Source organism: Sus scrofa, chromosome 4 (genome assembly GCF_054392235.1).
Source record: "Sus scrofa isolate SSC_HxYL_T2T_F1_AM1 chromosome 4, Sscrofa_HxYL_maternal_Yorkshire_Landrace_v2.0, whole genome shotgun sequence".
NCBI classification, from domain to species: Eukaryota; Metazoa; Chordata; class Mammalia; order Artiodactyla; family Suidae; genus Sus; species Sus scrofa.
The window spans coordinates 114,026,001-114,052,686 of record NC_139386.1 but is presented as its reverse complement, the minus strand read 5'-3'; the positions used below and the strand labels follow the sequence as shown (position 1 = coordinate 114,052,686).

The window sequence follows — 26,686 nt, the reverse complement described above, 5'->3', positions numbered from 1 at the left end:
CGGAGTGCTCGTCTCAGGTCTACACACACACACACACAGAGTGCTCCCTTCTTTTAGCGCTGCACCTGAGACATATGGAAGTTCCCAGGGCGTCAAATCTGAGCTGCAGCAATGCTGAACCTTAACCCACTGAGAGAGGGGAGGGATTAAAGCCTCATCCTCATGGATCCTGATGGGGTTCGTTACTGCTGAGTCACAGCGGAAACACCTTGTTTTTCACTTTAGGCTGCCCTGTAGTCTCTGGAGTTCCCGGGCTAGGGATCAGATCAGAGCTGCAGTGGCGACCTGTGCCACAGCTTCAGCAAGGCAGGATCCTTAACCCACCGTGCCGGGCTGGGGATCCAACCTGCGTCCTGGTCCTGCAGAAACACCGCCAATCCTCTTGCACCACAGCGGGAGCTCCACATTCACTCATTTGAAAGCCTCCCCTTGACCCCTTTCACTTTCCCCAATTCCCACCACCGCCAAACCGCTACCTACCCCTTCTATTCCTTTGACTTCGCCTCCGATTGAACAAATGACTGATTATAGAGATGATCCCCAGGCCCGTGATCAGAATGCAGACGATGAGAATGGACGTCCTGGAAGGAACCAGACATGGCCCTTGGAGGAAACCACCTCCAGGTTCTCTAGGCAGGGTCCCCTCTCCCGGGACCTGTCCCCTCTCCCCGCCCCTGCCCCCACCCAGTCCCAGCAGCTCCTGGCAGCCGGATTCCTTTAGAGCATCTCTCTCCTCCAGACCACACTTGATTGGACCAGGGGCGGGGGCGGGGGTGAGGGGGGGTCTGACCAAGCTGGGCGCAGCCCCCTCCTCAGAAACTAACATGGACCTGGGAGTTGGGGGAGCTGGTCTCAGGCAGGCTAGGCTCTTGAACAGGGAGAAGAAAACTCGGGAGCTACAAATAGGTATCTTCTCCCGTGACAAAAACGAAACATAAGACTGGCACAGAGAGCAAAGAGGCAAACACCCCGTACGAGTGGCAGATTGAGATGGAGCTAAGTGCCGAGGGCGCGCCTGACCATTTCTGAGGGTGGCCGTGTTTCTGCCCCCGCACTTCCTCAGACACTGCTCTCTCCTTATGAAGAATTCTCCTCTTGAATTAAAATAGCTGGAGGCGGAGTTCCCGTTGTGGCTCAGCGGGTTAAGAACCCCACATAGTGTCCCTGAGGATGCAGGTTCGATCCCTGGCCTCATTGCTGCAGCTGCAGCTTGGGTTATGACTGTGACTCAGATCTGATCCCTGGCTTGGGAGGGAGCTCCGTATGACGCGGGGCAGCCAAAAATGAAAATGCTTTGGCGTAGCCGAGATGCGGCTCGGATCCAGGGTTGCTGTGACTTTAGCTCCGATTCAACCCCTAGCCTGGGAACCTCCATATACGGCACGTGCAGCCCTAAAAAGAAAAAGAAGGAAAAAAAAAAAAAAAGCTGGAGGGCATTTTCGCTGCTTGCAACCAAGAGTCCTAAACTATATTCTTTTGAAAGAAAGCAAACAGTCACTTGAAGATAGATGGTTCAGGAGGAGAAACAACACACGGCTGAAAGCAGCAGGGGCGAATCAGTGGTCAGGTTGTATTGTCACTGTATTGCCCACCCGCAGTCCGTTCGTCTCCTAAAGTTCCCACTCACCTGGAGTGATCTGCCTTGTGGACAACTTTGGAAGCCCTGCAGCTTCTGTTCTTGCTGCCTGATAGGTCTGTGTCAGAAAGGATTTGCTGAGAGTCAAATAAGACCCACCCCCAGCCCCTTGCTTTGTCTTCTGCACCTCTGCCCAGCATTCTCACGGTCTCCCGGGAGCAAGTGCCCTGGGGACGGCTGGGTCAAGCGGAAGCACCGGGTCCCGCTGTATAAATGTGCCCCGCACAGGGCAGAAGGTGGAGGGAACAAGCAGGTGCTGAAATCCAGCCCCTCCGCGCTTTGCCAAATTACACACCCTGCCACCTGGCTTTGTGCACCTGGGGAATGGGGCGCCTTTTCCAGATTTGCACAGAGGCTCTGTGTTGACTAGAAGCAGCCCGTGGTTTGAGAGTCCCAGGCTGAAGCACAGGTATCAGAGGGCCAGTCCTGTCCTTCAGAACTGATCAGTAGGTAACACAATTGCCACATCGTGCTTCGGATGTCCACCAAAACCCTCTGGGAGAAGGGCCACCATAGCCAGCCACATTGCCACCTGTGATGAGACCAGGGCGGGGGGTGGGATGTCCGTGTTTCATTTACAGTAAGGAGCACATTTAGGTGAGACCTCTCTCATCCTGAGCCCAACACTCAGGACAGACCACATGGGCTAAGTAAAAGCAGAACCACCCAAAGTAGAAACAGAGTAGGTGCAAAGGCCGTCGCACAGTCAGTAAGCGGCTAAAACCTACGGGCTGAGTGTGAGCGAGGCTCTCTAGCACCAGGAGGGGACTCTCCAGAGTGTCCCTTAAGTCCTCTGGTGCATTTTCCTACTGGCTTTGTGCTCAGGATTGCCTGGAAAAAGACAGCCCTTCTAGAAACGGAAATAATGAGGAGCCACAGGAGGGAAAAGAAGAGAAAGGCAGCGCTTTCTGCGAGCAATGTGCCCAAGAGGGGCTTTCTGGTGGGAAGGGAGGCTCTCAGCCTTGGACACAAGAACTTTGGTGACCATCTGGGGACCCCACGCCTTCGCCCTGCCTCAAAGGAGCCACACCCAGGCTTCGACAGACTCCCCCCATCCCCCTGTGCAGTGCCACTCCCACCCAACACCCTCCTGGTGCCAACTGCACTCCTTAAAAGAAAGCACCGCCCCTTGGACCATATTTGTCCCTGTAAGTTATGAAACCACTGGAAGTGGACGGATTTTGAAGGGGCTTGTCCAGGGGCCTAGACTGCTTTTTACAGCATCGGTCACTTCTCAAGGGGTGAATCTTCAAGATTCTAGACTTTGCAGGCAAAGATGTCACCCAAGTTCCACAAGCCAGAGGGCTCTGAGTGGGGAGAGGTTCCAAGAGCACCCTGGGGGCCCAGACAGTCTCCTCTTCCCCAGATTCCAAGGGCAGCACCTGTAGCGGCTGCCCTGCTCCGGAGGGAAGGACAGACCAGTTCACCCCAGAGCGCCTAGGGGAGCGAGAGTTGGTGCTCAGGAAGTATTTAGCACATTCAGCACTAGCTAATGCCCCCTGCTGTGGGTCACGCCCACTGGGCCCCGACAGGCTCCTTACCTTTTCCAGACCAAAAATTTTTGGCCAGGGCTCTTCTGTTGTCCGTCACGACCAGCTCGGTGAAATCCATGTCATCCCTGGCGAAGTCCCTCTGGATGCCACACCAGTACCAGCCTGTGTCCTCCTTGGTCAGACAGGACACGGTGATAATGAGCTGGTTTCCTGTGTCCTGCAGGACCACCCGGTCAGTGCTATTGGGTGTGAAGGCGAGGATGTTGCAATAGTCTCGGAAATAACCTCGGCACCAGTATTTGCGGTGGTCCTTATAGTGGGCATCGTAGTGGCAGATGGCGGAAGCTGTGTCCAGCACAAAGCTTTCCTTGACTTTCTCATCCATGACCATGGCATCTGTGAAAACACACACACGCACACACACGCACACACACACACACACACACACACACACACACCCCATTACTCTTTTTAGACACATTGCAGTTCCTGAATCCTCAAGGAGAATTAATTAAACCATTGGAAGCTGATTTTTGCCAGCTTTGGATTGGCAACCGTTATGGGCTAAATCGTGTCCCCCTAAAGTATATACTTTGACTCATGACCAGCCAGTGCTTTGGGCTGTGACCGTATTTGGACTTAGAGCCTTGAAGAAGGGAATTAAGTTCAAACAAGAGAATTAGAAGGGACCCCAATCCAACCTGACGGGTGTCCTAATAAAGACGATGAGGACACAGACGACAGAGGGGTGACCATGTGAGGGCCCAGTGAGAAGGCAGCCCTCTGCAAGCCAAGGAGAGAGACCTCAGGAGAAACCAAACCTGCCGACGCCTAGAGCTTTGTCTTCCAGCCCCATCACTGCAAGGCAACACATTTCTGTGGTTTAAGCCACACCATCGAGGGTCGTTACAGCAGGCCTAGCAAGCCAACACGGCAGCCCTGGAGAAGCCTTCTTCCCTGGCCTGAGAGTAAGTGACAGATGGGATCCCCTTCTGCAAGGATATTGGGGGGCTTTCATGTTGCGTGGTGGGAGGCTTGAAGAATGGAGGCTCCCGGCCCCCCACTCCACCTTGGCCCCCACTAAGAAAGAAAGGAAGATTAAAACAGAAACAGACTCACAGACAGAGAAAACCAATGTATGGTTACCAGAGGGGAAAGAGTGGAGGGAGGAAGAGGAGTTTGGGGTGAACAGATACACAGTACTGGGCATAAAACAGATAAACAACAAGGACCTGCTGTATAGACTAGGGAACTCTATCCAATATCTTGTAATAACCTATAACAGAAAAGAGCCTGAAAAAGAATGTGTGTGTGTGTGTGTGTGTGTGTGTCTACACACATACATGTATATATATACATACATATATACACACAGGTATTTTCAGGTATGTATGTAAAACCGAATCACTCTGCGGTACACCATCACAACATTGCAAATCAACTGAACTTCCATTTTTTTTAAAAAGAAAGTCAGGTGGTTCGGAGGCTTCTGCTGGCTGTGTTGGGCTGAAAACAGAGGAGTCAGACTCTGCCCTGTCCTCAGGGGCTAAGAACTTCATATTTCCTCCACGCAAAACTGGTGTGGACACCTCTGCTGTCTCAGGATGTTGCATCACGAGGAAGTCGTGCCCACTCCGTCCAGCTTGACCGTGGCTGGGGAAGTGTCTGACCAAGGAGACCTGATGGGCTGCAGAGCCCACGCCTTCTTCAGCCTTCCAGACGTCTGCTCGGTTCCCCTCAAATGCTGCCTCAACCGTAGCCCACACTGGGTGGGACCAGCCTGCAGAGCAGGCTGGGCTCTCCGATATCATTTGACATGATGTGATATTTTGTTCTCATATCAACCCCGTGAGGAAGCTCGTGCAAAGCAGAGGCACGGTAACTCCCAAAGGTCACGAGGCTAGAGGGCAGTGGAGCGGGGGCCAGCCTGGTCCTCTGAGTCTCATCTTTGGGGTCAGGCATGGACACAAAGTGGAAAGTCCCATCCTCACACATCAGCACAAACGTGTTCAAGGGGAGAAGGGGGAGGGAAGGGACCTTAAACTGAAAGGGAGAATACAGAGCCTTCATTTCAGCTGAGGGTTTCCAATTCCCCACTGCGCTTTTATGAGAGGTAAGAACAAAGAACTCATTTGGACCAGACCTAAGTTCACCTCCTTTTATTTTCCCAGCCTGGTCCTTCTGGTGAGTTGAGCTAATAAGCAGAAACTCCAAGTAGAAAAGGAGAAGGCAATGCAAGGTCGCTGGGAAGCTTGAGGCTGGAGATGTTCCCTCCCCATCTCTTACCTGAAACGACAGTCAAGGAGAGCAGAATGAAGAGCCCCATGGCTGGAAGGAAGTGAACCTTCAACTGGGATGACCAGACGGACCCAGGGGGTCTTCGGCGTTCTGGATCTGTTTAAAAGAAACAGACGTCTTGGAGCTTAAGATGGTTTCATCCTGTTTGGAGAGACCATGGGAAAGGAGGACCAACCAGTTAATCCAAGAAGTGCCACTATGTACAGGTATCTGGGTTGTGCACTGCACAAGGGTCCCTCGTCAGAGGGATGCCATACACGGACATAAGCTTACTTCTATAGTAATGTGGGGCAACTGAGAAAATTCTGGGCTTCCCAGCAGAGCCCAAACAATGGAGATCCCCCTCTTAGATAAATCCACTCTGGAACACAAGGCCTTGTCCACACGCAGAAGAGCATGTGCACACATAACCTCACCAGCACGTACTCGGCTTTGTGACTGTGCTGTCCTGCCAGTGGTCCAGGTGTCACCCGAGGCCAGGCCTCTTGTCTGTCCACAACTCTTGGAGGCCCAGTTCCTGTTCAGCTGAGAGGAAGACTAGGACGGAGATTCATAACTACCCTGCCTCCCCAGTGGCCACTGCAGCCTCATCTGGGGAGTGGGTTGGGGCTGAAGCCTGCAGCTGTCAGTGGCAGATGTACCTGGCATCTGGAGCATGTGAGCAGATGAAAGTGTGGGTGTTTGGGCACCAGCAGCCAGGCCGCAGCCTATAGACATCCTGAAGATTTTCCTGGGCAGAGCCAGATCAAGGCTCTCTGTCTATGCAGCAGAAGCTTCCCCTGATTCTTAATGGGAATCATATGACCTGGCCACTGATTTTTAAAGTTTTTTTTTTGTTTTGCTTTGATTTTTAGGGCTGTACTTGCAGCATATGGAAGTTCCCAGGCTAGAGGAGCTGCAACTGGCAGCCCACACCACAGCCACAGCAACTCCAGATCCGAACCGCATCTTCGATCTACACCGTAGCTCATGGCAATGCCAAATCCCTGACCCACTGAGGGAGGCCAGGGATTGAACCTGCATTCTCATGGATACACAGTGGAGTTGGTTTCCTCTGCAACACAAGGGGAGCTCCCTGATTTTTAAAGTTGGAATCATAGAACCACCCTCGGGTGAACTTCAGCGGAATGCTTACTCAGCACGTCCCAGAGCGACAATTATTCATCAAGGGCCAGAAGTGGGTGGCTGCCCAGGTTTTGAAGAACGTCCTTTCCTGCGGAAGAGGACCCTGTGTCTAATTCACACCAAGTCAGCATACGGGCCAGCATCACAGTTCTTGTTTCACCTGCATCATTGCAGGGACTTTGCCTCTATTGCCTCATCTCTTCCTCATGAGACCTTTATGAGGTCAACAATCAAACTACAAGGGGAGAAAAAGGAAGGGTGCAAGAATCTACAGATGAAAGGCGGCTTAAGAGACACCCTGACACGACTGCAACACGTGGAACTTTTTTGGATCCTGGCTGAAGCAAACCATTGAGAAAATTTGGGCAGTGACTAGGTAGCTGATGCTAGAGGGAAATAATTGTTAGGCTTTCTCCAAGGTGACAGTGACCTTGCCATAGTCAGCCTCTGAGATGGCTCCTGGCATTCACGCCATTGTAGAGTCCCTTTCTTTGACACAGGTATTATTAGTTTCATTTTACAAATGAGAAAGACGGAGGCTCAGTTTAAGTAATGGCTAAGATTGAGTTCACACAGCTAGGGTAGCCACCAGGGGGTGGGGGGTGCTGAATCTGAAAAGAAAAAAATATTCTTTCCATCACTTGATTCTGCTTCCCCAGTAGCAACAACTGCAAAACTATGGACCCCTTTGGAGTTTACAAAGGCCTTTTACATCTGCCATGTCACCTGAGCACTTGGGGCAAGATGCAGCCTAATTTTCTTATTCCCATCATCCCCATACAGTATCTAAGGGCAGGGTTTCTCTAGAAAATGTGCATTTGTTGGTTAGAAACTGAACATTCAGAGGGACCGTGGCCAGACCACATATAAAAATAGAACTCTGGCCCGCAACCAGCCCAGGAAACCAGCCCCTTATCTATAGTAACTGGCCCAGGAAGCCAGCCTGATGTAAACCAGACTTATAGGAAGTGAGACCATCATTCCCAAGAACAATCCGGTGAGCCAAACAATAGTCCTTGTAACAATTGGCCTCGAGTGGCCAGGACCTGATGAATCACTGAGCGCTTCCCTAATTTTTGTCCAATGAGGGACCAACCAGAAAAAGCCAACCCCCCTAAGCAGTCACACAAGGATGCCCCACTTCAGCCCGCCTGCAGGCCCCCCAGGCCGATGGGCTCCAGTCAGGATGGACCTGCAGCCTTTTTTCTACAACGTAGAAGGACCCCACTCCTCGGCCTGCCTTTGAGTCTCTGCCAAAAAGCAAGGGGTGGCGGCTGACTCCCGTGCTATCGTAAGCTCAGAATAAATAGCCTGTGCTTCTCTCACTTGGTTGGGCTTCACTCATTTCCACAGTTGACTTGATTAAAAAAATTGGGTAAATTGAAGTTCCCATTGCGGCACAGTGGAAACTAATCCAACTAGAAACCATGAGGTTGCAGGCTCGATCCCTGGCCTCGCTCAGGGGGTTAAGGATCCAGCATTGCTGTGAGCTGTGGTGTAGGGTGCAGATGCAGCTTGGATCCCGTGTTGCTGTGGCTGTGGTGTGGGCCAATGGCTGTAGCTCCGATTTGACCCCTAGCCTGGGAACCTCCATATGCTGTGGGTGCAGCCCTGAAAAGCAAAAAAGCAAAATAAAATAAAATAAAAAATAAATTGAGTAAATCAGCCCAGAGACTTAACATCAACCTTTGTTCTAGCGAATTCGTATGGAGGAGGAGGGAGCCAACCTCGGTTTGGTCTGGGTGGTCTTTTCACCGTGTTCCTTTTAAAATGAAAGCCCAGCAGCTGCTCATGCTGATGTTTAGCTGGAGGGAGCTGGGCAGGAGGCAGACTTGGCAAAACTCCTGGGACACTAATCTCTAAACTTGAAACCAGAGTGGGTCTCGCTGCTTCTGGTCCAGCTCCTTACCAGTGAGTTTTGGTTCATCTTTTTTTTTTTTTTTCTTTTTTTTTTTCTTTTTAGGGCCACACTCACAGCACATGGAAGTTCCCAGGCTAGGGATGGAATTGGAGCTGTAGCCACCAACCTACGCCACAGCCACAGCAATGTCAGATTCGAGCTGCCTCTGCAACCTACACCACTGCTCACAGCAACGCTGGATCCTTAACCACTGAGCGAAGCCAGGGATCAAACCTCTGTCCTCATGGATACTAGTCAGGTTCTTAACCCACCGAGCCACAATGGAAACTCCGGTTCATCTTTTTTGAGCTCACACCAAAAGCCATTTCACCGTAAGGGCCTCTTCTGGGCTGGCAGAGCCCCTTCACTCAAGAGGTTCCCATGGAAAGAAAAGAGGGAGAAGAGAGAAGAGGAGGAAGAGAAGGGGGGGGATGTTTTTCTGAAACTCAGGAAATACAGCTTGTCTGAGGACACCGCATGATCTGGGATGGACTGCTGTTCTCTTTGGGGGGGAAGCAGACACTTCAACTCAAGTTTCCAAAAAGGGCAAAGTTCCAAGTGCTGCTACAGCCTGAGAACCAGCCAGCCCTGCCCTCGAGTCTCCCCACGGGGCAAAGGCGAGTCCTGGGCAGAACAGTGTGCCAGGGACACCCGGTGCCCCAGTGTAAACCCAGGGCCTGGTCCTGAGGGGCATTTTAACTAAACACAAAAATTAATTCAGGGCGAAAAGCCTTAAATCAAACAAGAGGGTACCGTTAAGAAAAAAAATTGGAGGCGGGGAAGGTTTGTTTTTTTGAAAGCAAAAACTACCCCAAAATGTTGACAGGGAGCTTATCAGGACAAAAGTACCCTCCCATGTCCAGGAACCCCCAGAAATGGTGGGGTGCACCCTGCTCCTCTGCCCGGAACAGAGGACTGGGAATGGCACCAGGCCATGGCTATTGGGGTGCCCAGCTCCGCCTGGTACTAGCACAAAAGTGCATGTGGGCTTTTAAACATCCCAGATAGAGTTGATCCTTCCTGGGCCGACAAGGCGCGACACAGGACACTTCCCTGCAGTGAAATGTTAACAAGATAAACATGGTTATCAGACTCTGGCCTAAGATCAGCGGTAGGATAAACTTGCAGGATATTGGCTAAGAATTCATTGAGAGAGAGAAAAAAAAAATGTTTTCCGTACACTTATCCTCTTTGATGTGGTTTAACTGAAATCTCCATCCTGCTGCTCTTCATCAAGTTAATACATTTATTGTTGGGGGTGACGGGCCACAGCTGCCGATTTGAAGAGCCCCCTCCGAGGTGCCACCTCGAATCTCCAGAGCCACACTCAGTACCCGAATGAAGTGACCAGAACTCTGTTGCTGTCTGATGTCCTGATTAATGAGAGATCAGCAATCGTAGCTAAGGCCAAAACCCCAGCAGTCTGTGACTATACAAACCAGAGTTTGTACCCAGGTGTCTGTTCATTGTACCTAAGCTGAACTTAAGAGTTTGGACTTTGTAGAAGTTACAGGTCCCTCTGCATGTCTACGGAGAGTAGCAAGAAGCTTGGGCTCTCTCACAAGGCAGGGCTGTGTTTATTTATTTATTTATTTTGTCTTTTTAAGGCCACACACGTGGCACATGGTGGTTCCCAGGCTAGGGCAACGTCAGATCCTTAACCCACTGAGCGAGGCCAGGGATCAAACCTGCAACCTCACGGTTCCTAGTCGGATTCATTAACCACTGAGCCACGACGGGAACTCCAGGGCTGCATTTAAATCCTGGCTCTCCTACTTGTTAACTGTGTGATCGTGGACAAGTTACTTAACCTCTCTGTACCTCAGTTTTTTTCTTCTGCAAAATAGCGCTGATAATAATGGTGGGACCTCAAAGACTGTGAGGGCCAAAAGAGATAATGCACGCCCCGGGGGAGGGATAAATTAGGGGTTTGGGATTAAAATACACAGACTACCATATATAAAATAGATAACCAACAAAGATCTAGCGTATAGCACAGGGAACTGTACTTAACATCTCATAGTAACCTATAAGGGAAAAGAATCTGAAAAAGAACAGATTTGTGTGTGTGTGTGGGTGTGGGTGTGGGTGTGTATAACTGATTCACTGTGCTGTGCATGTGAAACTAATAGAACGTTGTAAATCAACTGTACTTCAATTTTTTTTTTTTTTGTCTTTTTGCCATTTCTTGGGCCGCTCCCACGGCATATGGAGGTTCCCAGGCTAGGGGTCCAATCAGAGCTGCGGCCGCCAGCCTACACCAGAGCCACAGCAACGCAGGATCCGAGCCGTGTCTGTGACCTACACCACAGCTCACGGCAATGCCGGATCGTTAACCCACTGAGCAAGGGCAGGGATCGAACCCGCAACCTCATGATTCCTAGTCGGATTCGTTAACCACTGCGCCACGATGGGAACTCCTCAATTTTTAAAAAAGAAAAAAAAAGAGATAATGTATACAAAATGGTTAGTACATAGAAAGTGCTCAACAAATGATGGTTACCCAGTGTCTCTTTTTGCCGTGCTTCCACTAATCCTATTAAAATAAAACACCAGGACGCTCCTGCTATGGCGCAATGGGATAAGCAGTGTCTCTTCTCTAACACCTGATGAACTGTTCATAAAGCTGACAAATGCTCTCATCAGCCCTGGAAAAAAGGAGTCAGGTGTTGGGGGGCCGGGGTGAAGGTCCTAGAATTTACACAGATGAACAAGTCACATGACATCAGGTAGCAAGCAGCCTGAGTGCCAGGAGCAGCCAGCTGGGTCTGACCCTCAGCAAAGAGCTACACACTAGGTAGTTATCCTCTTTTATTTACTCAAATACACTGACAAGTGAGTTCAGCAATTTAAGTCCCCCTTAAACTCAGTTCATTCCTTGCATTCCCACCATCTTGCAGGCATCTGCCAAGAGCAGGGTTGTCCTCCTAGTTCCACGGTGGAGTAGAACTGGGTCAGCATCGGGTATGTATCCAGCCTGATTGGGCGCCTTTGGTCAGGATGTCAGTGGAGGCATCCTTCAAACTCCATCACTTCTGTTTGGGAGGGAGGGGCACAGGCAGCCGTAGCAGTAGAACACTGTCCTCAAGTCAGATATCCAGAACATCGAAAAGAAGGACGAGAAAGAAAATGAATTAGATCGTAGGGAAGGTGCAATTGGAGGCAGCCAGCCAAACGCTTCCCACCTGAGTGGAAGGCAGCAAAGACATGTGAGCCGTTGGCCCAGGTGGACAGACCCTCAAGTGTTTGTTGTTGTCGAATCCCAAGGTCAATGGGATGGACGGTCCTCTTTCATGAACTATTCAGAAGGCTTCTTAGTGCTTGGGTCCAAGGAATTAGAGGGCTGGCAAATCACACAGGCCTTGAGAATCAAAATGTAGGTTTCCTTGAACTTCTTTATTTTATAAGCATAGACGATAGGGTTCATCATGGAGTTAGCATGGGACAGCAGGATGCCCAAGTACAGCACAACTTCTGGCACTTCACCTTTAAAGTAGATGATACAGTTGATGATAGATAAAGGCAGCCAGGACAAGGCAAATAAGAAAAGAACCAGAAACAGAGACTTGGCTGTCTTGAACTCCCGTCCATAAAATGCACCTGTCTCTTTGGAGCCAGAGAAGTTATGATTGAGTTTGTGCCGGATGACATAGAAGATGTCAAGGTAGATGGCGCACATGACAACCAGGGGAATGAAAATCCAAGTGAAGAAGCTGAAGTAGACCATGTAGTCCATCCTCATGACGGAACGGAACTGGCAGGAAAGGAAGGTGAGGTTCCGGTGGTACTCTGAGGTCAGTTTCACGTTCCAGCCGAACATGGGGGTCAGGCCCACCAGGAATGACACCAGCCAGCAAAGGCCCAGAGCCAACCATATTCTTCGTTGAGTGGTGACCCTCCTGTATCTGTTGGAATGGAAGAGAGTCCGTGAGTTCCCAGCAGGAATGGCTAAAGGGTGGGGGCAGCTGGAGCTGGAGAGGGTTGGCCTTCTATGGTGATTTCAGCCAAACTCTACTGGATATGAAGACACAGTGAGCTGATGCGGACTGAGAAAAATCCAGCAAGTGTCTCTGGGAACTTTGCTAAGAAAGTACAACCTCCAGTGGACCTGGAGTTGCCTAGAGTTGGGGCTTGCAGGCCCCACTCCCAGTTCTATTTCTAGCTCAAGAATTCTTCAGTCCTTGGGGGGTGAGAGGTAGTGCAGTCTCCTGGGATGGCCTACCGGGGAGAAATCAGCTCCTCAAAGCACGTTGGCCTGCTGTGCACTGCTTGCCTGCTTGCTTCGCTTGACTGCTGTGCCACTCTCCATAAATCAGACACTGCCCCTGCCCTCCTCCCCTCTCTATCTGTGTCTGCCCCTGCTTCTCTATTTGCACCACACTTGGTGTTTGCGTTAAGAGTCCGTGGAGTTGCCAAGGTCATGTTGAGGTGCTTCTAGGACCTTAAAAGACTCATCCAATCAAAAGTCACCATTTCTCCTTAAACCATTCTTCCTGACAACATTCTACACAGACTGCAAGAAGGAAACAGATTTTCCAGTACTATGGCCTCAGTAGACTTTCTCTCAATGAAATCTCATGACAAACGGGAGGTATTTTTATGATAATCTCCATTTGGTGGATGGTAATGGCACCACAGTAGTTAACCGCTACCATTGACTGAGTCTAGACTGTGTCCCGGGCATATTTCAAAGAGCTTTACCTGCATTGACTCACTTGATCTTATGAGGCAGGTGCAATTATCATCCTCATTTTATCATTGAAAAAAAAAAAATGAAACAGACCAGCTAAGCAGCTTGTACAAGCTAAGAGTGGTGGAGCTAAAACTGGAAAGAGGTAAGTCTATGTTCAGAGCAGTTTGACCACTATGCTGAGGAAGTGAGGCAGAAAAAGGTGAATAACTGGCCCAAGATCAGACCTCAAGATCTGGGATTTGAAGCCAAGTCGGTGGCTTCCTCACCATGCACTTCCCACAAGAGAAGAGGAGAGACAGAGACCAGTGCAGCTCAGGACATCTGGGGAATTCGGTTTCTCTATCTGGCAGTCTGTTCTGTTCACATGGGCACACGAGAGGTTGTTACTACTTTATGCCATGGAGAACTTTTTGGGCTCCATTCTCAACATGGAAGAGGAAGCAAAGTTAAGATAGGTTTAAAATAACCTACATTTGCAAAGAGCAAAACCATCAGTTTATCTCTTCTTCTTCTCTGTCTGCTTATCTTATCATCTGGTATGTTTCTGTCATTTCTAAAAATCAAGAGCATTTTTCACTATTTAAAGATGCATCAAGCTTTTATCATCCTTAGCCCCCCCACCCCCCTGGGATTCGAGCACTTCACTCCCATAGTTGGTGCGCGGGGTGGGGGTGGAGGTGGGGGTGGTGCGGTCAGAGTGTCCTCTGCTTTCTAGTTCCTGAGCCTCAGCTCGTCCTTGCTAAACCCTCATCACACACCAAGCGGGGAGAAGAACCTCTTTCAAGCTCAGAGGCCAGTTTGGATTGGTTTCCACTCAAAAAGTCCAGGATCTGAACGTTGTAACCCCCTTCCCCAGGCACCCCTCGCACTGCTGCACGGCACCCCTCTTCAACCTAGTTACCTGACCGTGAGCTTGACCCGCAGGTATCGGTCCACGGCAATGGCTAGCAAGGACATGATGGAGGCGTGGGTGAAGATCAGCAGCAGGCAGGTCATGAGAAGGCAGCTATAAAAGTGGATCGTGACACCCAGGCTGACGACGATGGCCAAAGGCATGACCAGCACCCCAACAGCGATGTCAGCCAGGGCAAGGGAGACAATGAAATAGAAGGTGGTGGTCTTCAGGCTGGGGTTCAGCTTGACCACCCAGATGACCAGCACGTTGCCCACTATGGCGCAGAGCCCGATGAGAATCTCCACAGTGATGTAGGCCACACTGGCCAATGACACAGCAGTGCTGTTGACCAGCATCTTGCTCTCCAAGAGGAGCCTCCCAGGGGACAGATGTGCCCGCAGGATCCGCGTGGACCAGGGAGCCTAGCTCTTGCCCGACATCTTGCCAGAGTCCAGGGGCAGCAGCTGCAGTCCAGAACTCACCACTGGCCCATTCCTTCTCTGCGCTGGTGGAACCCCCTCTCTTGAAAGAGAGCCCATCACCGGGCCATCACTTCCAGCCCCGACATGGGCTACACGTCCCCGAGTTCCCAGAAGCCTGGAGGACAGTTCTGTGTGGGCCGAATGTGAAAGTGCCACGGCTCTCAGTTCCCCCACCTCCAGAGGGCTACTCGAGCTCCATCGAGATAAGCAGTGCTCTTCAGTGCTGTTTCAGGAAGTGAGATGGGCCAAGAGGAAGCCCAGAGCCAGGAGCCCTCGGCGAGAAGATGGAAAGAACGGGGTCGGGGTGGGGGGGGGATGTGTGTGGCATGAAGGAGGCTCAGCCTTCATTTACTCGGGGACCGGATAAGAATGTCACACTGGGTGGGAGAGGGGCTGGGAGCACTGACTATGTCATGTTCTCGTTTTCTGCTAGCTTAGCAGAAAGATCCCGTGATAAGGACGTAAACAGAACATGCAGAGGAACAAGAAGTGGACATTGGTGGCAGGCTCTTAACCTCAGCCAGAATGGGCTGTTTCTGAGTGCAAGCTACAGACTGACAATCTGTGTCTACTCGAAGCTCACACGTTGAAATCTGCCCCTCAAGGTCAAGGCATTTGGAAGTGGGAGCTTTGGGAGGTTACAGGGTCATAAAAGGTCTTCATGAATGAGATTAGTGTCCCTTTAAGAGAGACCCACAGAGCTTTCTTGCCCCTTCCACCATCTATGTACAGGAAGTGGGCTCACACCAGACACGGGTTCTGCTGGGGACTTATCTTGGACTTCCCAACTTCCAGAGCTATAAGTAATAAATGTCTCTTGTTTCTAAGCCACTTAGTGTTGGGTATTTGGTTATATCAGCCCAGATGGATGACACAGTGCATAACGGCAAGTGCTGAGAATTCACCCACATGAATTGACCCTTCCCGGGGCACAGCTGGAACCCAGGCTTTGGATCAAAGATCTTTCGCCAAAGGGACAAATTAAGATGCCCTGTTTGGATGAGCAAAATGTGAACACCTCCCATGAGCATCACATCTTTGGCGCCTCATCTCCCCTTCTCAGCCCACACACCCAGCACGCCCTCACGCTAGCAACCAGACCGTGTCAAAGCTATGTGAGGGACAAGAGGACAACAGGATGACCAGCCACACAGAAAGGAAGGAAGGGGCAACAGGTGCACATAATCGGGGCACACCTCCTGCCCTCCTGCCCCGAGCCCCGCCCTGCAGGAACAGCTGTCTGTCTGGGAATCTGACCCTCTCCCCGAAGCTGCTCACCTGGTCTCAACTGCTGGGAATGAGACCCTGGAATGCAGTTGTGTTGCAGGGTCCCTGAGGGTCACGTGCTTCTCAGTGCTGCCCCTCGAAGAGTTATTGAGAGAGACAGCCAAAGCAACAGTGGCACCCTAGCTCACACAGTGGACGGAAGAGTTTATAATATTGACGTTAAGCACCAATCTATGTACAGCCCAAAATAAAGTTTGACAATCATGCGAGTGCTGCTCTGGTGTTTCAAACAAATGCTTCTCAGCGGGTACTGGCAGGATGGCCCAGCATGGGGCCGGCCAGCGTCTCCTTTAGTTGTCCTGCTTCTGCAGCATCCTTTGCACCACCTCCCCTGCAGAATCCCAAGTCTGCTGGTCTCCTTGCTCATCCCGCTGGACTTGCCACATCTACCTGAGCAAACTCCCCAGACTTTAAGGGGCAGCCCTCTCCTACTTTGTTTAAAAATTTATTTTGTTATTTTTTCCATTTTAAACGCTTTTTATTTTTTCCATTGTAGTTGGTTTGCAGTGTTCTGACAATTTTCTACTGCAATTTTTTTTTTTTTTTTTTTGGTCTTTTTAGGCTGACACCCACAGCATATGGACGTTCCCAGGCTAGGGGTCCAATTGGAGCTGCAGCTGCCGGCCTACATGACAGCCACAGCAATTCAGGATCCGAGCCGTGTCTGTGACTTACACCACAGCTCACGGCAACGCCAGATCTTTAACCCACTGAGGGAGGCCAGGGATCCACATCCTCACGATACAGGTGGGTTTGTAACCCGCTAAGCCACAAAGGGAACTCCCCCAGCTGCGTTTCTCTCGCTCCAGCATCTCCCCGTGTCAGCAGCGCCCACATCCCTGCGCTTGGGGACCATGAAAATCTCCACCAGCCTCCACTGTGGCCTCTCCTACATGTTTCTACTGCAACCGCTCTTTTCCTCCGAGAAGGAAGTCACAGAAAGCAATTTCTAGCAGGCTGCGTGCTCCCCAGATGGGTCCTCCTCACTGTAAAGCAATTGTCGAGTCTTGGTGACTCGCTGGAAAATGTGTACCCCCCTCTCCGGACCTTCAGCCATCTTAGCACCCAATAACCTGCAGTGACAGAAAGGCCCTCTAGGGTAGGGAAGAGTTGTGTCGCCTGGCTGTGACATGCCCTGGTAGAGCTAAGGAGCATTTTCCCTGGGGGTTTGGTAGCTCCAGGTCTGCCTCTCAGGCCATCTGGCGGGGGGTGGGGGGGATGGAAGGAGTGGGCCCGCCACAGAGTCGTGCGTGGATGTCTGCTCTGTGTACGGGAGCTGGCCAGACACTAGACACCTCCTGCATTTAGAAGGACAAAGATTGTGGCCCTTGCGGGGTTGTGGGCCCGAAGCTGGGGGGCAGGAGAAAGGTGACGGAGGCCGAGAAAAGTGCCTGAACTGATCCATCCACTGCAAGTGGGCCATTAGGCCTGGATGTGACAGCTGGAAACCTGGCATATGTGCGCCTTCAGATTCTGGCCCCTTTCCTCTCCTTTGAGACCTAGGTGAGTCCTTCTGAATCCGGCCCATCTCAGCTGGGTTAGGAAGCCAAGGAGAGGGGTTTGGGCCCAGAAAAGTGGGGATGGGCACAGGGTAGCTTGGGAGAGAATAACCCCAGGACAAAGGAGAGGCCAGGGTTACCCCTGGAGCCACTGGCCCAGCCTCCGCTTCTCCCAGGAATTGCTCCCAGAATCCTCTGCCCAAACCTGGGGAGTTTCCTCTCTGCAAAAAAAGGGAAGGGGGGGGGCTGATCTGAGGGGGAGGGGAAAGGCTTTCACGATCACTTAGCATTTGGGGCCCAGGACCGGCCGCTGGGGGTCTGTTTCACTCTCGATTGAACACCAACGGGCAGCCAGGGACAGAGGACAGAGAGGCCAGAACGAATGGTCACCTTTCCCCACGCCCCAACCGCCGCCCACAGCCACTCTCAGTCAGGAGCTTCCCTATCATCGCTGAGCCTCCTAACCCAGCCCCGGGGCCGAGCCCCCTCACAGCCTCCGTGCTGCTCTCGGGAATCCAGTCCAGACTCCTCGGAATGGCATCGGGGACCCTCCGAGACGGGGGTCTCCCAGCCCCCGCAGCCTCCTGACCCGCCCCCCCCGCCCCCATTCCCTGGGACACATAAATGCCACCGGGACAGGCACCCCCGCGCAGAGCGGGCCCTTTCACTTCCTCCTCCCTGTGCACGCGCTCCTTTCCGGCTGGGAAGGTCCCCCCAAGCCCGCATCCTCGCAGAACACAAGCACTTTTCCTTCTAGACGCTTCTTAAACAGAACTTTGAAGAAAACTTTGCACGCCTCCCCCAACCTCCAAGGCGTAGTCCCCCGTGAACGTCTGCAGGGCCAGGACGCCCACTCTTTCTTCCTGCATTTCTAGCCCCTGACACGACCCCTGGCAGCTCTGAGAATATTGATAAATGAATGACTAGGAAAGCAACTCGGTGAAGCAGGGAATATAAACGCAGCACTGGGTAGAGGATGCCAGTCGGCTAGGACCGAAGCGCGAAGCAGGGAATATAAACGCAGCACTGGGTAGAGGATGCCAGTCGGCTAGGACCGAAGCGCGCTCCATCCTACCAGCGGTTTAGGCACCCGGTGGCATCCAGCGCTCTGGATGAAGCGAGAGCATCGTGACTGTTGAGTACATGGAGGCGCCGAAGGGTTAAGTAGGTCGCCCCTGGTGGCAGAGCTGGGAAGTGGCAGAGCTGGCACTGAAACCTCGACTCCCGGCTTTTGTCAATGAATGCGCAAGGGAACTAGCTTTCGCAAGGACAAGGAGTCCCTGGATTTGATGTTGTCATATTCTGATGTCATATTCTAAACTCATGCCTGGAGAAGAAAGGGGTGACCGAGACCAGAGGAACAAAGCCCAGGTAGAGTGTAGGTCCATCACCAACTCCCAGTGAACAGGAGTCAGAGGCATCAGAGAGACACTTCTACAGGCAGGCCATAGAGGGGCTGGGGCCCCAAGGGGACCTCTGGGCCACAAAGAAAACCTTTTGTGGCACCAAGGTGCCACACAAAAATATTTTTTAATAATAAACTGTGAGTGAAAGGTGGCTCAGTGGATTTTCCCCGCCTACACAAAGGCCATGTCTGTTTCAGTTCTACTAAGAGAACCTGAAATCCCTGGAGGAGAGAAGGGTCCAGAAGGAGCCATGAGCCTGAACTGAGGAGAAAGCAGCCAGAGACCTGAGAAAAGGCCCCTTGTGTCCCAAACTGGCCTAGAGCCCTCTTGGGATGACACAACAGGATACAGCTCGACCTCAAGGCTGCAACCTGGTCCTTGGGGTTCTGCTGAAAATCCTAAGAGGCTGGCCAAGGATGGTTCCTGGCTCTTTTGCAGCTTCTCAGAAAAGCCCGGGAAACCCCAGCAACCAGTCTGCAGTCACAGCAAGATGCAGTGTTAGCAGGGGCCCTGGGAAAGAACTCTGGGCCCCAGAACTGGTGCAGGTGGCTGCTGAGACAGAATGTTCCACAGGCGGAAGGTGGCGGCTTCTGCCAGGGGCCAGTTCTCACTGACTCAACTGCTGCCTGCAGAGTTGCACAAAATCATTTTGCTCACTTCCTCTTGCCCCCATCGCCACTTCCCCAAAGCCTTATATTTTTACAGAGTTTGATGCTTGCTAGCCCACGGCAAAGGCCTAGAAAGAACAAGTGCTCAGAGTCGCTCCAGGATGGTGGCCTCTCTTCCTCCCGTCTCTCAGCACCCCTCCCTTCTCTGCCTCTCAGTCCAGCCAGAGGGAAGAGGCTGGGCTGATCTGGAGCCACTGTCCCCAGGGGACTTCCTACTAAGGCTTCTGCTTTGACCAAGGAGCCAGGGAGTCCTTGTAGGCTGAGTTTAGGAGATTCAATTAGAGTCAGGGTTCCTTCACTCTGAGCAACAGGAAATCCTGCCCAGTCAAGGGGAGCTGTTCCTGGCGCCTCCACCCCACCCACCAGACCCTCCACCTACACGGAGCATGTCAGAAGGCCTCCAGCCCCTAGTGGAGAATCCGGAGACGGATTCAGCCAACTGTGTTTGTTCCAGGTTCTAGGGCCTTAGGAAGTGAGATGTTCCAATTGCTTGAGTCTTAAGAAGTAGAGGAGGCTCTTATTCCTATGTCCCTGTCAAGGGCACTATGTGGAGCAGTGGCCACCAGGTGGCAGCACAGTTCCACTACCGCTCAAGAAGCCCGCTGAGCAAGAAGACCAGCGAGAAACTAAGGGCATGGCCTCCAAGCACCGCTTTGCCAGCCCCCTTGGGTGGTGCAGCAAATGAAAGAGAGAGGGCTAAAGGCAAGGGAGACACGGAGCCCTTTCCATCTGCCTAACTTCAATCCAATCTCAAAGCACATTCCTGGGCAGTACCAAATTCCGTCCCTTGGACCCAAGAAGGCTGAAAAGCAGCTTCTCCTTTCAAACCCGTGAGTCTTCCAATAAAAACAGTATTTGTTGTTCTTCATAGTGTGAAGAACAACACTCATTCAATTAGCATCACGAGCCCACATGGCAGGCATCCGTTCATCTCATCTCCCAGCAGAAGAAACTGGGGCAGACAGGTGGAGGGGAAGGCTCCAGGTTGCACAACTGGTCAGAGGCTGTTTGAGGACAGAGCTTCTCCGGCCTCCTTGACTCAGGGCAGGACAGAGACCACGAGGGCAGGTGCCACCGGGATGTTTTGCTCCTCACCACACCTACATCGCCAGCCCTCCCTTGGCACCTGCCAACCTCCGATATCCATCCTCTCCCTTCTATGGGCACAGGCCCACTGATCCATTTTCCAGCCCTTTGGGCTGGGCAGCTCCACGACCCCTGCAGGGACCAACTGTACTTCCTGCCCTTGACCCCCAGGCTCTTAATCTAGACACCAGAGGGTGTAGAAATGAATCTGGGTAAAGCAGTTGCTGATCCTACGTGTCTCCAGCAGGGCCAGGTCCTGGCCCCCCTTCTTTTTACCTTCTACCTAACACGCCCCCAGGAATTGGTGCAAACTCCCCCCATTTTGATGCCATGTGTGTCTCCCCCACCTGCTCCGCAAGGCCTCTCATATTTACGGTAGTGAGAGCTGCGTTGATGGGTGCCAACCGACATGCACCAGGCACTTGGCCAGGAGGTTTGCATGCCTTGGTCACAATTCTCCGGCGACCCCGCAAGTGAGTATTATTTGATCCATTGCATAGATGAGGAAGCTAAGGCCCCGGGGCCCCTGTATGCCTGGCTCTGGGAAATACAGCCAGAAAATGGCAGAGCTGGGCCCGAACCCAAGTCTGTCTGGGCTTCAAAGCCCTGGCTCGTCTCAAGTGAACCACACAAGAAGGGTTCCACGTCAGCAATGCCAAAGCCCGCATTGTCACATGGGGCAGAAAATTTTTCCGTGTCCTAATGGATGAAACTTGTTTCACGGGTCGGGCCAGCTACTAGGGTCAGTGTGTTATTGGGTCACTTGTCTGCTCTCCAGCTCCTGCCAACGCTCAGCTCAGACGGTGGTTCCTCTGGGCCGGTGGAGAGCAGCCAGTGCCCTCGCCCCCCACACTCTCTACGTGCTGGTCCCGCTGTGGGCTGTGATTAGACAGCAGTGTCCTGGAACCGTGTGACTCTCGTTGCCCACTGATGTGCCTTCCTGGACGACCTTATTGCCTTCGCTTTTTATTAAAGGTAAAAACAGCAGCAGTCATGCGAAGCGCGTCTTGCATTTCATCAAGATACTCTCTGCTGTTATGTTCCCTCCAGAAAGTTGCTCAGGATGCATTTCTCTGAGGAGGTTCGTGCTGGAAAAGAGGTTGCTTTTCTTCATAAGCTGGCCTGCTTTGTTGAACTGCTTAGTGGGAGAGCTTTGTCTCGTTGGGTTTTGTGTGGGCAGCCAAGAGGCTCGTTGCTGGTGTTCTGTCTCCGTAACCACGCTGTGGTTTTTCACAGCGTCTGTATGACCCACGTCAGCCCTTGGCACCTGGGGACCCCATTATGCCCTGTCCTTTTTTTTTTTTTCTTTTTCCTTTTTGGCTGTCCTGCAGCCTATGATGTTCCCAGGCCAGTTGGGTCAGTTGTCTGCTCTCCAGCTCCTGTTGCTGGAGATCCAAGCCACAGTTGTGACCTAAGCCACAGCAGCAGCAACACCGGATCCTTAACCCACTGCACCAGGCTGGGAATTGAACCCATGTCCCAGTGCTCCCAAGACATCACCCATCCCTTTGCGCCGCATCGGGAACTCCTGCCCTGTTCTTTGGCTATGAGTGGCTCAAATCCTTTTTGGAAGCAGGCAGAGTGTAAATAATAAATACGCAGAACCAACAGAAGAAGGCATTTATTTTGAAAGCGTGTCTGCTGGTTGATTATCCCAGCCTATGGTATAAAGATTCTTGTCAATTTTCCTGCATGCCTTTGGGATGAGGACTTTTCCCCAGATGATCAGTTTGGAGATTAAAAAAAAACCAAACACACCTGAGACTAGAAATGCCCTCTGGGGTTGAATCCTCTGAGGAAAGCTGTCAACACGATAGTTGAAGCATCAGTGCCCGGCAGGACCTAGTGGACGCTCCCTTAGCAATGACACCATATGGGGCACGAGAGCACCGCTCCCTCCCCTCCCCGGGGAGAACTTACTTTTGCTTATGTGGCCTCACCCACTTCCACAAAGGACCGAAGTTAGAGCCAGGCTGAGTCGAAAGCTTCCTCCTCTGCCCTCCCACTTCATCTCACACATGCTTCTATTCGAGCACTTCTTACACTACTTTGTAGGTATTTATTTCCACGACGGCTCCTCTCACTAGCGAGGAAACCTCCAGCAACTAGGAACTTCCTTAAGAAAACTGCAGAAGAAATTGTGCCTTATTCATCTTTCCATCTTCCACCCACACCCTCTCCCCAAAGCACCAAGAGCCTGAAGTAACGCCTGGCACGTACAGGCGACTGACGATGCGTTCTCACTAGATGCAAGATGTGTTATGCTCAGGTCTTGCTGCCCCTCACCTGGTGAGAGTGCAGAGCCTAGCTTTCCACGTCCGGCGAGGAGTCAGGAGGGATGCAGGAAGACCTCTTCCTCCACAAAAATAGCCTTGTGCTTCTGACGTCAATTGCAAACCAGTACAGACAAAAAAAAGCTTGTGAGCACCTTGGGTCTCATCAGAGGGACCCTCAGAGAGAATGTCTGATATTTACAGTACAGTTTGTGGTTTCAGCATTTTTATGTACAATAGCCTATTTCATTCTCTCTGCGATGTATCTAAAGTGGTGCCATCTACACACACACACACACACACACACACACACACACACACACAGAGTCCCCCCCCCCCCCCCCGCATCATTTCCCTCTGTTTATTTCTGTTGTGACCCTTTCGCAGCCAGAGCTGGTTTATTCCCTTCCTCACTCGTCTTGGCACTGCTCTGTCTGCAGGACCCAGCACCACCTCCGGCCCTAGCTGGTCAGTTTCGTCTGACACACGGTGTAACGGGACTCACAAAGCCAAGTGACTTGCCCCAGATCGCTGTTTGGCACGGGGTTTCCAGGACACAAGGATTTGCGGGGGGGGGGAAGGACTAGAAGAATCTGCTGCCCGGAGTGGCTAGTTCAAGGTCAGGCCCGGAGCAGGCAGCCAGGGTTCTTCGCTGGCAGAAATGTTGGGACTCCACGTGGTTGGGAATCCACAGGGATGCGCTTCCGAGTTCCTGCGTTTCCTCCAGATTGATTCTCTCAGTCTCTCCCTGGGGCGGTTCTATCTGCGCTCTGCTCCGTGGGCTCCATTGTCACTCTGGTCCCCACCTCTCGGAATCCCCAGCCAAGCCATGATCTTCTTTCATGGCTGCCCCTGATCCTTGAGCATGCTGCTTGTCAAGCCCTGCTAATGGTGCTCCGGGGGTGCTACTGAGTCACGCTGCCCCGCATCAGCAGTGCCTGGGTATACCTAGAGCACCCCGGCTGTGCCCAATGGATGAGCTCCAGTGAGATGCTTGACAGAAGGCGTACCACGCCTCTTCATCCGGGCACCAGGCCTGCCCCACTCTGCTCTCACCAACACGCTCCAGGGGAGCAATCGCTGGCAGGTCCAGCCCTAGGCTGCAAAACACTTCCATCTTTTCTAAAACCCTGCTTCTAAAGGGGTGATGGTGAACATTGTTCATTCTATGTCCTCACTTTGCCTTTGATAAATGACAGAGATACCCGACGAGGCCTGAGGGAAGCACGTGCTCCCGGCAGCTGGCAAGAACTGGGTCCAGGGTCTCATTCACCTCCCCCTGTGCCAACGTGCGAGGAGGGTCTCTGTTGCACCATCAGGACTGCTCCAGTGCCCAGCCCAGTGCTCACTTAGCAGGTGCTTTATAAATACTGAATCAAAGGAAAATCGTTCTACGCCTACCACCCTCCCCAAACCATGAAATAACAGGCTTGTTGGGGCTCCCCCAGGATGCGCTCCCCAGATGCTGGTCCCCCTGGGCACGGACTCTCCCAGTCTCCCACTGGAGGGGCTGCACTTCTGCCCAAATCCCCTGATGGTGCCCCTGGCCTCAGAAACAGACATTGGGAGGCGGCAGTGACATCTCCCCCTCCTTTCCCCTTCCCCCTCCCTCCCGCCCCACCCCCCACCCCAACAGTCCCGCCCGTGACTCCTCTGTGAGCCTAGAGAAGGGCAGCCTCCGATGTGAAGATGCTCAGGTCCAGACACGCAACCTGCCAGGTCACTAGCACCTAAGAGTCACAGGTGACGCTCTCCCAGCACCGGTTCTCAAGAGCCAGATGATTCTAAGCAAAAAAATCATAGTTTCCATTTCTCATGTGCCACTCGTTCCAGAGGGCCTGGCACATCAATCGACACTATTCACCACTAAGAAGGGCCCCCCTCCTGCGCAGGGTGTGTGGGTTGCTAAATATTGCAGGCAGCTCCGGCCAAAACAGCTGCATGGCAAACAGGGGGGCGCACGAGGCCCATAATTTAACTTGAATTACATTTATTTATATTTGCTCTTGACCCGAAACACCAAACATCATCCAATCTTTCATTAACCCTGGAATCTTTCCTGCTTTCAAGGGAACAAAAAGAAACACATTTGTTCCAGGTCGAGGGGTTAGCCTCAGAGCCAGGCTGTGGAGCCAGGTCCAATCACTCCAAGATAGCATCTCATTCTGCCCTTGTCCTTCCAAGATGAGTCAACTGGTCTGCTCTGGCCACGGCCAGGGGAAGGCTGGGCCCCGCTTCAATGACCATGACTTCAGCTGGGGCCACAGAACTCTAGGTCACTGCAAGATGGGCCAGCCCGCTCGGCTCTCCTCCCCCACCCGTCCCTCGTCCAGTGCCCATGACTAGGGCTTTTTGTGTGATCCTGGAGTTGGCACCCTCGCCCTTTCCTGCCAATAATGCTGGCTGTTGTTTCTAAGCAAATGGAACAAACGACCAACGTGAACTCCGTGCAACTGGAAACATCTGCACAGAGGACAGGGCAGCGGCCGGCTGGGACGGGCTGGGGGAGGCGAAGGAGGGTCAGCGGAGGAAGAGGCACGAACCTCAGAAAGGGAGGGTGAAGGGCGCAGCCTCAACCGAGAACCACAAGCAGGCAGAGGCCCCTGGTGCCAGACTCTGAAACCACTGCCGGCCTCACAGCTCTTCCTGAATTTTGCTTCGGAGGATGAACTCAACTGCATCTTGACCAAAGGAAGGGAGTATATGCAGATCCTTTTAAAACATCACTTTAGTTGTTAAACTCTATGTTGAAGGCAAAATGGATGGAGAAAATAATAGGTCCACCGCCCCATTTCACAGCTGCCAGCAAAGGCCCAAAGTCAGAATAGATGTGTAAGGTAACGGCCCGGTCTAAACTATATCCAGCAGTACCACCACCCCACTGCGAGTGGAAATGCAGGGCAGGCAGGCACGCACGCACGCACAAACACACACGCACAAACCATGCCGCCTCCAAGTCAGGTGGATGAGGAGGGAAGAGCCAAAAATAACAAGGGCCATTGCCTACAATGTGTCAGGAGCCGCGGTAATACAGCCAACAGCCACTAACCCTCCCGTGGGCGTCCCTGGGCCTGGCACCACGCTGAGTGCCACAGGCTTTCCCTTGATCCTTATCATAGATCCCATTCTTTTCACCACATCCGCTTTTTGCAGGTAGGGAAGTTGCGTTTAGAAAGGTTACAGAACTTGGGAAGTTCCCGTTGTGGCTCAGTGGAAATGAATCTGACTAGCATCCATGAGGATGTGGGTTCGATCCCTGACCTCCCTCAGTGGGTTAAAGGATCCAGTGTTGCCGTGAGCTGTGGCGTAGGTCGCAGATGCGGCTCAGATCTGGCATGGCTGTGGCTGTGGTGTAGGCTGGTGGCTACAGCTCTGATTCAACCCCTAGCCTGGCAACCTCCATATGCCATGGCTGTGGCCCTAAAAAAAGATTTAAAAAAAAGAAGGGTTACAGAGCTGCCAAGGTTGCATGGCTTATAGACAGTACAGCCAGCGTGCACCTTGGCCCCTCATTTGCCAGATCCTTGTGCCACCTGCCCAAGGCCGATCATTCAGTCCCACGGCAACCTCGAGAGGTGGGTTTTGCCAGTGTCTACAGATGAGTGACAGAGGTGAGCAGCTCGAATCCTGAATTCAGCAGTAAGACAGGCCGGATCGGCTTTTCCCCCAAACAGGGCATCTCCAGAGGGAGGGGCTCCTTCTTGACCCAGACTCTAACCTGCAAAACCTGAGCGTCCCAGGGACTGGCTATTGGGACAACCAATGGGAGACAGACTGGTTCCTCCCACTGGAGGTCACAGGGGCTGCGGAAGCAGGACTCCCACCGCTAAGACTGAGCCTCCTTCCCAGGGCCTGGGAGAGGAAGCACCAGTTTCCTAAGCTGTCCGGTGCCCGTGCTCAGCTCTGGCTGTTTGACGAAGGAAACACCAGCTGAGAGGGGTTTTC

The 26,686-nt window shown here is 52.3% G+C and overlaps 2 protein-coding genes across 3 annotated transcripts in view; both read right to left on the bottom strand.

Annotated features, from left to right (window-relative positions):
- Positions 1–26,686, bottom strand: part of TMIGD3 (transmembrane and immunoglobulin domain containing 3) — a 56,749-nt gene that overhangs the window by 2,084 nt on the left and 27,979 nt on the right. The window contains exons 3-6 of one of the 2 annotated variants that reach the window (NM_001243436.2): positions 5,416–5,523; positions 3,178–3,525; positions 1,628–1,694; positions 481–581 (exon numbers count right to left, since the gene is read on the bottom strand). In NM_001243436.2, coding sequence (NP_001230365.1) covers positions 481–581; positions 1,628–1,694; positions 3,178–3,525; positions 5,416–5,455 — 556 coding nt within the window. In that variant the 5' untranslated portion in view covers positions 5,456–5,523. Of the gene's footprint in view, positions 1–480; positions 582–1,627; positions 1,695–3,177; positions 3,526–5,415; positions 5,524–11,250; positions 12,358–26,686 lie in introns of those variants that run through there. The other variant, NM_001302771.1, reaches the window with a different exon arrangement.
- Positions 11,251–14,719, bottom strand: ADORA3 (adenosine A3 receptor). The gene is made up of 2 exons (NM_001243435.2): positions 14,047–14,719; positions 11,251–12,357 (listed from the first exon to the last, which is right to left on the bottom strand). The coding sequence occupies exons 1-2, from the start codon at positions 14,394–14,396 to the stop codon at positions 11,751–11,753; spliced, it is 957 nt and encodes a 318-aa protein (NP_001230364.2). The 5' UTR covers positions 14,397–14,719; the 3' UTR covers positions 11,251–11,750.